This window comes from Aegilops tauschii, chromosome 5 (assembly GCF_002575655.3).
Source record: "Aegilops tauschii subsp. strangulata cultivar AL8/78 chromosome 5, Aet v6.0, whole genome shotgun sequence".
Classification (NCBI taxonomy): Eukaryota; Viridiplantae; Streptophyta; class Magnoliopsida; order Poales; family Poaceae; genus Aegilops; species Aegilops tauschii.
The window spans coordinates 528,464,422-528,478,431 of NC_053039.3; the positions used below are offsets into that span (position 1 = coordinate 528,464,422).

At 47.4% G+C, this 14,010-nt stretch overlaps 1 protein-coding gene across 1 annotated transcript; it reads right to left on the reverse strand.

The window, feature by feature from the left end:
- Window positions 1-4,395: 4,395 nt before the first annotated feature.
- On the reverse strand, window positions 4,396-6,323 carry LOC109782625 (uncharacterized). The gene is made up of 5 exons (XM_020341248.4): window positions 6,168-6,323; window positions 5,904-6,035; window positions 5,676-5,810; window positions 5,120-5,381; window positions 4,396-5,013 (listed from the first exon to the last, which is right to left on the reverse strand). Exons 1-5 carry the CDS (start codon window positions 6,242-6,244, stop codon window positions 4,861-4,863), a joined length of 759 nt encoding a protein of 252 aa, XP_020196837.1. The 5' UTR covers window positions 6,245-6,323; the 3' UTR covers window positions 4,396-4,860.
- Between the last annotated feature and the right edge of the window lie 7,687 nt (window positions 6,324-14,010).

A 14,010-nucleotide genomic window follows, 5' to 3' on the forward strand; every position in this document is an offset into this window, starting at 1 on the left:
CGCGTAAACTCGCATGCCCGTCGCGTGGTCACCGCATGACCGTGGCGTTCCCATGCGTTCTGGGCCGCCTAGGCATGTCTAGTGGGTTGGGCACTCCCCCGTTAGGTGTTAGGAAGAATAAGCCAATAGAAGAATCTCAGGAGGAGACTGAACTAAGATCATACATGAATTAGCAGCCAAGTGTTTGATTAGTGGTGGGGAAAATGCACATTGCCAATGGGCCTGAGTTTTGGCCGAGGATGATCATCTACTACGGACACTGTCTTGGAAAAATTGCATCTCAAATAGAGGAGCCTAGGTGTCACTTGCTTTGCAAAGTACCACACTGGATAGAAATATGAATTTTGAAGCTGGACTCAAATGAAAGAATGGGTTGATCTGCAATTTGGAGGAGGATGATAATTTGGGCATATGAAGGCACTGTAAAAATTGCATACAGTTTGGATAAATGAAAATGGTACTTCCTTCACAGTGCTCTCCACTGAATAGAAAATTGGGAAAGATGTTGAGGGAAATTGGCTAGCTAGATTAAATGAGCTAAAATTTGGTGGAGGGAGGTTCTATGGGCAGGGTCATGTCGTGGTAAATTTTCAGCAATTATAAATTAACATAAAATATAGTTGCTTCACAAGCTGAAAATATTATCAGAAACAAAGATTGGATGGTGAGCTCACATGGATCGTTAGATGGGGCTCAAATTTTATCGAGATTTATGATTTGGGAATATAGAAGATGTGTCAAAAATTTAGCTCATTAGAATATGCCTAGCTAGTACTTCTTTCACAACGGTTCTAGTTGAACAGAAACTTTGGAAATTTGCCGAGGAAGATTTACTAGGCAAATGGAACTGAATTTTGTCATGAGGCAATGGTTTGGATAGTAAAGAATGCCCAATTTTTGTTGGGGAATTTTGGGAATGACAGAAATATAGGCTGCTTCACAACCTAGGACAAAAATTGACACATGGACATGACACATAGGCAAAACTGATGAGGTAGCGCCTAGTCATAGCAATGCACCACAATTTACAAGGCTATGACCATCTATATTGGTCGTGATCAGGTAGAACTAAGGCAGCAGACCAGTGCTGTTTGCTTTACCACCATTTCGTGTAATGAAATTACGACCTTTTTGACAAAAATGGTCATTATGGTTTAGGGTTTGGAGCCCCCGAATAGCTTATGACCAATTGGTCTCAAATGGTCGTAGATTTACGACCAATTCTTCCAGTGTCACTGACAGAAGGTCACAAGTTGACTCATTTCTTGTAGTGATAGTTTATGTTGATGTAGGGATGTAGTTATGTAGCTGGTGATGTCGACTCAGAGTAGAACTTGTGATTCTTTTGGGTATATGAATCATTAATGCTTATGTTCCATGTGTTCTTCTCAGCTTGTGTTGGTTGTTGAAATCATGTACATATTTCTTTGTAGATGAAGTGTTATGTGGTGAGATATACAGAGTCTATGATTCATGGCTGACATGCCATGAACAAGTGTTTGGTTAGTAGAGAGGAGACAGAGGATGATTACTCCAAGTATGCGATCAAATAGAAAGGGATCATGAAGTAGGTAAGAGTGCATGTCAGATCGGGTTAAGTGGGCTGAAGAACTTGATAATCTTTGTCCACTTTGTCCTAACTGTGGTGTGACTTTTATCATATGATCTTACGTAAAATGAATTGGCCACATTGGGGTTAAGTGACTAGCGGTGACTTGTTATAATGCTTATGTGGACCATATATGATGCTTTGTGATATTGATGGAATGTATGTGATTTTAGCCATAATGTGGTAGTGCTTGTGATATGTGGACAATGATATAATTGCTATATACTCCCTCTGTTCCTAAATATAAGTCTTTTTAGGGATTCCAATATGGGCTACATATGAAGAAAAATGAGTGAATCTACACTCTAAATTATGTCTATATACATCCATATGTAGTTCATGTTGAAATATCTAAAAAGACTTGTATTTAGAAACGGAGGAGTATTTTTATTGCAGGGCCTACTGAGTAATTATAAAAAACTAATAACAGATGCTTTGCCGAGTGCAGAATTTAGCAAAATACATTGCCAAGAGCCGATATCATAATGATGTCATGTGTTGCTTTCTAGTCACTCACGAGATGCTTTGCTGAGTATCTAGAAACAACTGTCGGCAAATGAGAGCCGGGGGCACGGCAGTCGACTCTACACCGCGTACCAGCTCTTGGCAAACGTACACAACAGACTTTGTTAGCCGAGAACCATACGCAAGAGCTCGATGAAGATGGGAGGTCACGTCGAGCCCTCGTGTGCATTGGACTTTGCTGAGTAGCAAGTTGATGGAGGTCGGTCAATCCATGTGGCCCTCGGCAATGTGTTTGTCGAGTCCCCGACAGACGAAATTTGGTAACGGAAGAGTATCAGGTGATACCACCTTCTAAATGCTCCCATGATATCATTTGAAAAAGTTTAATTTTAAATGTTTCAAAAAATTCTGAAAATAATTATAGATGTTCACATCACATGAATGTACGGCCCATAAAAGTTACAGGTCCAAATTCTAAATACACATTGAGAAATAAAAAAGATAAATATGGATGTGAATAGTGGCGTTTTAATTTTTGTCTTTTTTGACACTATTGATGCTGGATTTGTCCTTTTTGTTTCTCAATGTATATTTTGAATTTGGATCTGAAATTTTTAGAGATTGTACATCCATGTGACATGAACATTCATAATTTTTTCAGAATTTTTTGAAACATTTAAAATTGAATTTTTTGAAATGGTATCATGGTATCACCTAAGAGGTGGTATCATGTGATATTTTTTCCATTTGGTAACTGGCCTTTTCCTAAAGAGTGTAAGCCGAGTACCCTATGCCAAGAGCTAAACTCGACAAAGTGTTTGCCAAGTATTAATTGCCCTTTGCCGAGTTTTCTGACCACTCAGCAAAGACGATAATTCCAATAGCGATATGAAGAGGAGAGTAGGAGCGCCTCATGAAAACACCACATCTCCATGGAGTTGTGTGGCGCCAATGAGGGACGCTATCAAATTTCTAGAAAGGGATTTTACCCAGCGATGGCCCCTTCCACCTCCACTTCGGAACAAGCCGATCACACCACCGATGCAGCTGCACAAGAAACAACTATGTGGATGGGCCACCATGAACGTAACTGGTGCGATGCAGCGAGGCCTATGTCTGGTGCAGCGCTACGGTAGTGAGGAAGGAGAGAGAAGTGCAGCCCTACGGTTCAGGCTGCTCGCCAGCCGTACCATGGGCTAGCTCGAGATATTTTAAGCATGCTATTAACCTAATAACATAGAAGGAGTGAACTGAGTGTAGCTCAGATGGCTAGGTTCTTTATGGTGAAACCAACCTATCAAGATTCAAGTTATATACTTGGTACTCGTGCTTGCAATTTTCTAGATTTATTTCAAGCTTCCGGATGTTTGTTCACTAGGAGGAGACATTTCCGTCAACTACATGGCGTCTGTGATGACTTCGACAATCTCAAGATATGATGCCGGCTCAGTATCTCGGAGTTGCTCGTAGGGATAGGGTGAATGAACGTATATGAACATATGTGATTGTACTGTATTAAAAAATTATAAAAGTATTTTTCATCGGTAAAAGATATTTTCGGCATGTAGACTATTTGTGCAGAATAAAAAAAGTGACGATTAGATTGCAAAAAATGTGTCCAAAAACAAAAATTGTAATTAGCTTGCTAGATTAATTCATCAAACAAATCATCAAAAATGCTTTTATATTATGGGATGGATGGAGTAGGAAACCGATAAAAAAAAGGCCGGCATAATCAATCAATCAATCTCGTTGAGTACCGCTAGTCGCCAACGGAACGGAACACAATCGTACCGGATAATATCCCGTTCCATTTTAATAGCGTTTGTCATGCATGTCAGCAAAACCGTCTATACATAGGCCCGATCATCAGTCGATCTCCTACTCCATTCTCCCAGCCGCCGCAGGCCGCACCCATCTGGAAAGAATGAGTGGCGGCGGCGGCGACCTGTTCGGTGCGCTGCCGGACGAGCTCCTGCGCCACGTGCTCTCCTTCCTGCCCTCGCGCGATGCCGTGCATACATCCCTCCTCTCCCGCCGCTGGCGCCACCTCTGCAGATCAGCCCCCGCCATCCACGTCCGCGGCGAGGGAGACGCCTTCTGCGTCTTCGTCAACAGCCTCCTAATGGGCCGAGACGCTGCCTCCGCGCCGCCGCTGCGGTCGTTCGAGATCGACGCCAACCTGAAGAAACTACGCGATTGCAACTACTGCGAGTACAAGCCCGACTACTGCAGGTGCGAGTTCTTCTACCCCTACTCGGACCGCCGAAAATATAAAATAGAACAGCTGCACCCCGGCCCTCTTATCCGGGTCGTCCATATACATCGAAATATGCGTCAGCCTTTACCGTAAGATGGCCAGGCCACGGTTACATCGGGTGGGTTAGTAGTACCCGTCGCCCGTGATATGCCTACTTCATAGCATAGGGTACTGTTCAGCTAGAGAAAAGTTCAGACACTATCGGACACGGGGGGAGGCGGCCCGTGACAAAGGTCTTTCTGCGCCCCCACTCGTACCTCCAGGAGCATGCTAGGCGTCGGGGGAGGGGGATCCAAGGAAGGCAGAGCATGAACTGAAGCCAAATCCTTGCGGGAGGCAGGAATGGCTGGTGAAAGAGGAGTCGCCGGGACGGGCGGGCCGCCGGGGAAATCCAGCGCCGGGCAGCCGGGGAAATCCATTCTGCTCCACACAAAATGTTATAAACCTTGCCAACACTGACATTATTGCTTCGAAGATTCTTGATGAAGTCAAATGAAACGGGGTCTATGAAATCGTGTGAATTCCACTAGAGTTTTGCATCGTATCCAACCGACAAACGATGGTTGTGCTCCTTGACAAACATACTGACGTACCATCCATGATCCTTGGTACGCAGCAATCTCACCATGGCCTTGCAATCGATCTTGCATGATGACGGGTTTTCTTTGTCATTCTTGCCCTGTATAATTATTCCACGACACGTGAAAGCGGGTCAGACACACATGGAAATATAGTAGAGAACAGAATCTTAATGGGAAAAGAATTACCACGGAGTTATTACATACCGCGCATTGACAAACAAGTTCGTGCATCAACTTGTATTTGTTTGTGTTAACTCTGCTTCTGCCACACCGAATGCCGAATCCGTGCTCCCACGAATACAAATTGTAGAAATCATATGCTTCTTGACATGAGTCGAAGTCGGTTCCGACCACTGGTTCGAAGATTTCACTGCCTCTACGATCATTCATTTCGAGCAGACGTCGCTCGATGGCCGTCTTTGTGGACGGAGGTGTCCTCGTGTCAGGGCCATTAGCCCCAACATTCCTGATTATAATGTAAGCAATCTGTTATCATTACGACAAAATCATAATATCCCAGCTAAAAATACATATTTAAATTGTTTAATGTTGTGGAATGGTAGTATTATCGCGACTACGACCAGGCAACATCCGAACATTATTATTTGATTTTGAAAGACTATCATTAACAGACTACCTGATATGAAAATAAGCTCGATTATCGGAAATATCGATGACAACTTATGTTTTTTCAACGCTGTGACATGCGAATCACCCAGACCTGAATAAATGGTGTATCTGTGTAGGCGGATGTGTTTACCGTTTCTTCCATCCAGGCACAACTATAACGTTTCCAGAATCATCATCACGTACATCTGGATTAAAATATGAGCTGTAGGTGCATGCATTCGCGCCCTTCAGTGTGGCCGGAGGCGTTACTAGCCCTATGTGCGCACTGAAAATTTGAGATCAAAAGTTTAGGAGGACATACACGAGCTCAAATACTGCGATTTTATGGATCGGGCGCACTAAAGATGGATAAACTTACTTGGAGAATGACGTTTCGTCTGGGACTCGCGCGATATCCTGGATGGCTGGACGCCACGATAGATCCGACCCCGACAACCCTCCATCGATCGGCCTGACTGCGGAGGACGGGTCGCCGGCGGCTTGGTTGGATCTGTGCTCCGGCTCAGCAACAAAGAAGGAGAGGGGATTCAGAAACTCGCTTGGGGAATCTTAAGAAATCGACTATAACGCATCCCGGACGAGCGTTGCAATTAGTACACCAGTATCCAGTCTTGATACATACCTGCAGTCGGCCGCCGGGGAGATTCCCGGTGCGGCGAGCGCCGGCGCCATTGACTCGCCTCCTTGCACCCAATCCATTACAGCGAAGACTTAGGAGACCGAGCAGTGCGCTGTATAGGGGAGAAAAATCAGCCGTGCTCACGGGCCGCGTCGGTATGCAAGGGGTCGGGTAGAGATAAAAAAATACAGAGAATGCGGTGGAGCTGTTACCCTACGACGATAGGAACCGTGACAGAAGTCTGACACGGTAGTACGTGCACTAAATCGCTATCCTGCGGTGGGCATCTCGAGAGAAAGCGTGTCGCTTCGACCGCTACGATAGCGCAGCCCCGGTGCAGCTGTTCGAAAAATCCGCGTCCCTCGGACCGCTGGGAGGTCAACCCCGAGGTCGACCTGTGGGTCACGCACGCACTCTCGGTTGGCCGCGCCCGCTCCCTCACGGCTCGCTTCCGTCAGCAGCAAGACGTGCTCTGGAAGCGGCGGCGCCCCCTCCCATTCGCCTCGCCGCACCTGACGACGATCCACCTCGACACCGTCCGCCTCGTCGACGGCCAACTCGACTTCTCCTGCTGCCCGGCGCTACTGCGCCTCAATCTCCAGCGTTGCGACCTCTATGGAGACGCGTTCGTATCGCCCTCGCTGGAGCGCCTCACCATCGACGACTGCCGCACCGATATCGATGATGACTGGGATGCAGGACCAGGCGAGAAAATGCACACGAGCGTGTCCACGCCGAGACTCCGCTTTCTGAAGATATCTAATAACTACGATAAGAAACAGTTCCTTGAGATGATGCCTTGGTTGACAAAGGAGAGTGTCCGGTATACAAATGAATGGTTATATGATGGTGATTCAGAATCAGATTCGGAGGGATAGAGATGTTTTACGCTCGTTGATGTTTGCAACACAACGCATTGTACGCTGCGATTTGAAGTTTATTATCACGCCCGTTAGTCTCTTATTTTGTAATCAACACTTGTTCTAGTTCTGGTGGACGAGATCAAGCCGTTTTATCTATGGGCAGTGATCTGCGCCGGCCCAACTGTTGGGCCGGTCCAGCCCCAGCCGCCCGATGCAGCGAGATTCAACCATCCGATCCTGCATGTGTTGACTTTCTCATCTTCTTCTTCCTCGCCGCGCGTAGCGTGAGTGCTGCCCCCTTCTGCCTGGACGTCCTCCCGGCCGGCGGCGACTACCCCCTCATCTAGGCCTCCTATCCTCCGCCATCCCATGCTGCTGGATGCCGTGGTCGCCGCCGGTCGCTACCGTCGTCTCTCATGTTTCTCGTCAGATCCATGTACTCCCTCTGTTCTAAATTACTTGTCATGGTTTTAGTTCAAATTTGAACTAAAACCACGACGAGTAATTTGGAACGGAGGGAGTATACAGCAAGCTTTCACCCATGGGTTGCAGCTCCTTGTAGCGACGGTCGCAGCTCCGGGGAAGGCGGCCGCAGCTTCTAGTAGCGACGGTCACCGGTCGGAGCACCTCCGTCGATGCCCTCACAAAAAAAAGTACTCTCCCTCGGGGTGCCGATAGTAGCAAAAAAATCGGCCGCTTGTAGCAAAAAAATGTATCAGTCCCAACAAAAAAAGCTTGCAGCTGCCGCTCGCCGTCGCCGTTGTAGTAGTACTGTTTACCGGATGTAGCTTCCTTGGTTGCCGGTTCCAACAAACAATTGATATGGTTGTAGCAAAATCAAAAACAAATGTCGGCCGGCCGCTGCGCATGGTGGTAACAAACCTTGTTGCCGGTTGTAGCAAAAATCTTCATGGTTTGCAGCAAAAAAAATGTTGACGCCCATCGTTGAGGTTGCATGATCTTCACGAACCTGTGTAGCAGAAAAATGTCGTCGCCGGTTTTGTAGCAAATGAAGGTGCCGGTAGTAGCAAAACAAAACACTGGTTCCAGCAAATGAAAAATAGCGACAAATCTAGTATTTGGTTCCAGCAAAAATAATTATCAGTTCTAACATCCCTCGCCACGGGATGTAGCATCTCCCACGGCCGGTTGCAGCACTTCATAACAGAAAAACGAAGCTCTGTATGGGCATATCCATGGCGACTACTGCGTCATCATGAGGCAGTGTGTGCACAGGCAGCAAAAAACAAAGGGGAAACTGGAGGCAGCAAAAACGCCGTCTCCGTTTGGTTGCAACTCGCCGTCAGAAGTAGACGTCCCCGCCGTCGACGCTTTCTCACACGCAAGCACGTCGTCGCCGGTGAGAGAGCTTGTGAGGTCTCGAGCTACGTGGGGAAGACTGGGAAGGAGCAGAGCCATGGCGCTAGAGGTAGAAGAAACAGACTGAGTAGAACGAAGGAGGAAGAAGATAAGGCACCAGATTTAATTCACGTGTGAGTCCGCTGTACTTACGTGTCGTCATCTGAATCGTGGGATGCTGCGCCTGTGGACGCGACCGGCCGAAGTTTTGGCCGGCGCGCCATATACAAGTGTTTCCCTTTATCTATTGCATGTAACTAAGCTACCCCTAAGAAAAAAGCATGTAGCTTTTTTTTCGAGAGTACGCCAATGGCGTACCTTAGCTTTATAGAAGGGAGAAATATATGTACAAGAGATTATACATGTGCTAGTTAGGTGTCACAAGCCGACCCTAACCAACCCTCCACACCACTCCCTAGGTCTACTCGACTACTCTATGACTGGTTGTCCTCCAAACGCTCCTGCTTTTGCCCAGGTCCTGAGATCATCGAAGATCATGTCCACCGTATCCAATTCGTTCTTGACCATTCCGTTGCCGAACACCCTCGCATTCCTTTGCTTCCATAACGTCCAGCAAATTAGCATTAAGAAAGTGTCAAAACCTTTCTGGGATTGCTTATCTATCCATTTTCTACCTTCCGTCCACCATTGCACCAGACTAGAGTTGTTAGTAGGGCATAGATCTACCGTCAAACCCATCATGTCGATGCAACGGAACCACACTTGCCGCGAGAAGACGCATTGCAGCAATATATGATCAACCGTGTCCTCCTCTTGGTCACACATGTAGCATTTTGAGGTTTGGTCTTGCAATCCGTGCGTGGTTCTCCTGTCTGATGTCCACAGTCGGTATTGCACAGCGAACCACATGAAAATCTTGTATGCAAGAGGTGCCCAACACTTCCATATGGCCCCAAAGGAGTGGAATCTAGTTCCTCCCTCACACAACATCTTATACACCGAAGATGCAGTGTATACGCCCGATGCATTCCAAGCCCAGATAGGACGGTCCTCAATCTGATCATCCAGCTGGACCTCCATGAGGATCTGCCAAAGCCCAATGAACTGGGTGAGGCCCTCATTGCAAAGACTTCCTACAAGGTTGTCCATCCATGTATGCATGTACATCGCATCCCGCACGAGTCTCCTGTTAGCTACTTGTGTCCGCACCTTTGCCACCACCAATGGGGCAATCTCTCTGATTGTTGCACCATGTATCCATCGATCTTTCCAAAACAAGGTCTTGTCTCCCGAGCCAACTTTCCATTTAACTAGGCTCCCAAAGGCTTGATCCACATTTTTGTCCGCGGTCAAATTGAGGCCTTGCCAAGGCCTAGACTCATTCGTGCGTCGGAGCCATTCCCATCTCATTCTTAATGCGATGCCGTGTTTAGACAGGTCAATGACTCCAAGACCTCCCATGTGCTTTGGCCTGCACACCTTAGTCCATGAGACAACACATTTGCACCCATTCACCGCCTCAGTCCCGGCCCAGAAAAAAAGCCCTACAACCTTTGTCCACTCTTTTCAGAGCCCATTTTGGTGCCTCCGCGATCATGAGGTGATGTGTAGCACGCTCCCTCATAACTTGGTTAACAAGTATGAGCCTCCCAGGCCTTGTCACCAGGCCTCTTTGCCATCCTCGCAATATGTGAAGTGCGGTATCAACAATGGGCCGCCACTCGAATCTTTTGAGCTGTTTTATGCTTAGCTGGAGCCCTAGATATTTGCACGGGAAGGTGTCGATCTTCCATGGCAGTGCAGACTTGACAAGCTCCTCATCCTCACTTTTAGCTCTGATCATGATCGCCGCTGATTTGGCATAGTTTACTTTGAGCCCTGATGCCACTCCGAATATGGTGAGAATTTCCTTAACGAACATGAGATCTGGCCAAGTGGGCTTTATGAAGAGCACCACATCATCCGCGTACAGGGACAGGCGCTGCATAGGGCTACATCCATTGATGGTACTCAGCACTCTGGCCTCATGCGCCTTGCTTATGATAGCCGTTAGTACGTCCATGGCAATAACAAATAGCAAGGGGGAGATCGAGTCCCCTTGCCTAAGCCCTTTGGCATGCATGAATTTGTCGCCCGCGCAGCCATTCACCAAAACTCTCGAGTTGCGAGTAGTAAGAAAAATCGCAATCCAAGAGATCCAACGCTCCAAAAAACCTTTAGCCCTTAACACCTCAAACAGGAACGGCCACGCCAGAGAGTCGAAGGCTTTAGATATGTCAAGCTTGAGCAACACTCCCTTGGCTTTCCTCCTATACATCGAACGCGCCATTTGCCGAACCAAGAGGAAATTGTCGTGTAAGCATCTGCCCTTTGAAAGCGGACTGTTTTGTTTGAACGAGCTCTCCCATGCGTGGCCTTAGCTTGGCTGTCAGCAATTTGGATGCTATCTTGGGCATACTGTGCACAAGGCATATAGGTCAGAAATAAAACATAGCACACGCCTCCGGGGACTTCGGTATAAGTGTGATCAACGCTTGGTTAAGCCTTCCAAACCCCCTCCCGTTACCAAGGAAAAGTTTATGGACCGCCACAACATATATCCTCCTTGATTATTTCCCAAGCCTTTTGATAGAATAGGCCAATGAACCCGTCCGGCCCAGGTGCCTTGTCCGAAGGTAGGTCCTTGATTGCCTCCCAAATCTCTTCTTCAGAGAACACGCGATCTTGCTCTGAAAGATCAATACGCATGACACCCAGGTCCTCCAGATCGAGCGTGAAGTCTCGGGCACTGTCCTTGCCGAGCAACTCTTTGTACGCCTTGTACAAAGCTTCCTCCTTGCCTTTCTGATCTGTGATGATGTGCCCGTCCATGATCAAGGAGGGTATGTAGTTTTTCATCCGTCTCCCATTTGCAACCAAGTGAAACAGCTGCGTGTTCGCGTCTCCTTCTCTCAGCCAAGTGATTCTCGATCTCTGTCTCGCAATGGTCCTCTCTAGGGATGACAGCCCTAGTACAAGCTGCTTAAGAGTCCTTCTAAGCCATCTCTCCTCCTCCGTTAGCGCTCGACTCTCCTGAGCACAGTCAAACCGCAAGATGACTATGTTGGCAATTGCGATTTGCAGTTTTATGTTTCCTATCTCCTTTTGTCCCCATGCTGCAAGCGCTCGGGCTGTGTTGCGGAGCATGATGTCAAGTCGCATGAAAGGATCAGTGATATTCGGGGCACATACCCAAGCCTCCTTGACAACATCCAAAAACCCGTCCATCTTGACCCAAAACTTCTCAAACCGAAACCTCCTCCTGACATGCATGTGCTCATGAAGCGCAAGGTGAAGCGGGCAGTGATCGGAGTACTCAGTAGATAGCGCTTGCAGCAAGCACTCCGGATGTTCAAGCTCCCAATCGACGAAAACAAAGGCTCGGTCTATCTTTGTGAGCGTGGGTGGTTCCCTTTCGTTGCTCCACGTCTACTTGCGTCCATGCAAAAAGAGCTCCTTGAGCGCGTTATCATCTACGAAACGCATGAACTTCCCCATCATTCTCCTGTCCAAGTTGGAGTTACTTTTGTCTGACGCGTATAGGATAAAGTTAAAGTCTCCCAAAACTAGCCAAGGCCCTGGGCTTAGCGATCTACGCTCTGAAAGCTCATTCAAGAAATTGATCTTTTGCTCATCCTCCTTTTGGTTTGGGTGTTTAGGTGCGGTTCGATGATCTTAGTCTGTGTGATGGCTCTAGATGTTTCGATCGTGTTCATGGCCGAGTGTTGCACTGCATAAATAGATGGATTATGAAGTAAAAGACATGTCGCAAAAGCCTGCCTTGTGGTAACGGTGTGTTTATTCTTCTGATTCGTAGTGTGTGCTGCCTTGTTTGCGTCCGCAAATTCACGTGTGCAAGATCAAGGTCAAAATCTAACACTTAAATCAGATTTCGATAGTTATTGGAGATAATGATTGTGTGAACCGTGCTAGCGCCGCGACCGACGCGGATCCGGGGCCGTCTGTGGTCGCCTGCGCCTCCTCTTTGGCAACCCCAGCGTTGATCTCCTTGAATAGGGTGTTCCTCTTCACCCGCGTGACATGCAGCCACCATCGCTCGCGTCGAATCTCGCGAGCACTGCCTATGGACTGGTACAACGTCCGCTTCTCATTCAGGAAGCTCGGATCCTCGGCGACCATGGCCACGACGACATTATCGTCCGCCTGCTCCACTGGTGATTCACCCCCCCCTCCCCCGCCCCCTCCCCGCAAGCCAGTGCTCATCAATTTGCCAGAGGTTGCAGCTTTCATCCTCCTACGCCTGCCGGAGCGCAGACACCAGTGGCGCCTGCAGCTCTTTCGCCATTACGGCGTCAAAGTGCGCATGCGCCTGCTCCAATGTTATGACAGTATGGAGCGGCGAGGGAAGAGGCATGTGCTCGTCGTTGTACACCTTGTCCATCGTCTCTACGTGGCGCTGCCTTCCGTCAATCTCGTCGAAAAGCTTGCCGCTGTCTGGTTGCCACGATAGGCATGTCAGCCGACCGTAATAACAGCCAGCTCCCGCTTTTTCTGCTTGGTGGAGAGGTTGTCCCATGACGCTTTGGAGCTTGAGGAGATCAGGAGCAGAGGTGGTGCGGTGCGGATTGTTTCGGCCAAGCGGTATGTTCTGTGAATCTGGGCTGGTGGAGTAGTTTTCTCGGCAGCCACACTTATTTAGTGTCGGAAGGCGGACGAACGACAACCAGTTTGAATGCAGAGAGAACCGTCCGGTCACGTTGCTTCTGCAGCGCGCCACTTCAATGCAGGCTCCAGTGAGAGGTTGCATTCGCAACATTAATGCGGTGCTGGTAGTGACCGGCACGCATGCACGGAAATCGCTTCCCGCGAGAGAGTGCGCGAGCACGAGAGAGTTTTTGGGGTGTCTCCGGCTATCAGAATCGTACAAGACAGCAGTCCGAACGACCGCAAAGCCACCCTGGTTTTTCCTCCGGTTTGTAGGAAAACAGACGTCCAGACCCGTCGATGGACCGATGAGGTAGTGCGTTGGATGCATCTGGGCCGCTTGATCGGGATGAATGCGGATTTTCTGACGGTTCACGTTGGAGATGTCGTCACCAGATGGTCACGAAAGAGCATCGTTGGGCGTCGACAACATTGCCCTGCTATCTTGCTCCAAGGGCTGGTGAGAAGGCATAAGGCAAAGTCATCTAAAGCAGATCAAGCTCTTAAAAATGATGCCTGGAAAGAAGTCAAACGGCAATGAGCTGCCGCCATGGTCAGATTGGAAGAAACTCATACATCAGATTCCTACTCTTTCCGGCTTTAATGATCACTTTTCCTTTTGGGGGGTTTTCTTGGCCATTGGTCTGTTTTAAGAAAATGTGTGCAAACATTTTTTTTTATAGAAGTATGAGAATATTTTCTAAAATTTGCATAATTTTTTAAAAAAGAAATGGATATATTTGAAAATTCTGAGCATTTTGTAAAACTTATGAACATTTATAAAAACATAAAAAATATTTAAGATTTTTTCATTTCTAAAACTTTAGATATAAAAATGAAATTCATTATAATTTATTTGAAATTGGCAATATATTTTATATTTCATAAATGTTTTCTACAAACAACTTAGTACTTTTAAAAGAAAACCCAAAAAAAAGAAAATAAAACAACGTAGAAAT

What these genes read in the sequence shown, in the direction of transcription:
- LOC109782625 (XM_020341248.4), bottom strand. Translation starts at nt 6,244, where the DNA reads ATGGATTGGGTGCAAGGAGGCGAGTCAATGGCGCCGGCGCTCGCCGCA. An exon ending in TCCCCGGCGGCCGACTGCAG is followed by an intron (nt 6,036 to 6,167) that starts GTATGTATCAAG and finishes GCCGGAGCACAG; the next exon opens with ATCCAACCAAGCCGCCGGCG. An exon ending in AACTTGTTTGTCAATGCGCG is followed by an intron (nt 5,014 to 5,119) that starts GTATGTAATAAC and finishes ATAATTATACAG; the next exon opens with GGCAAGAATGACAAAGAAAA.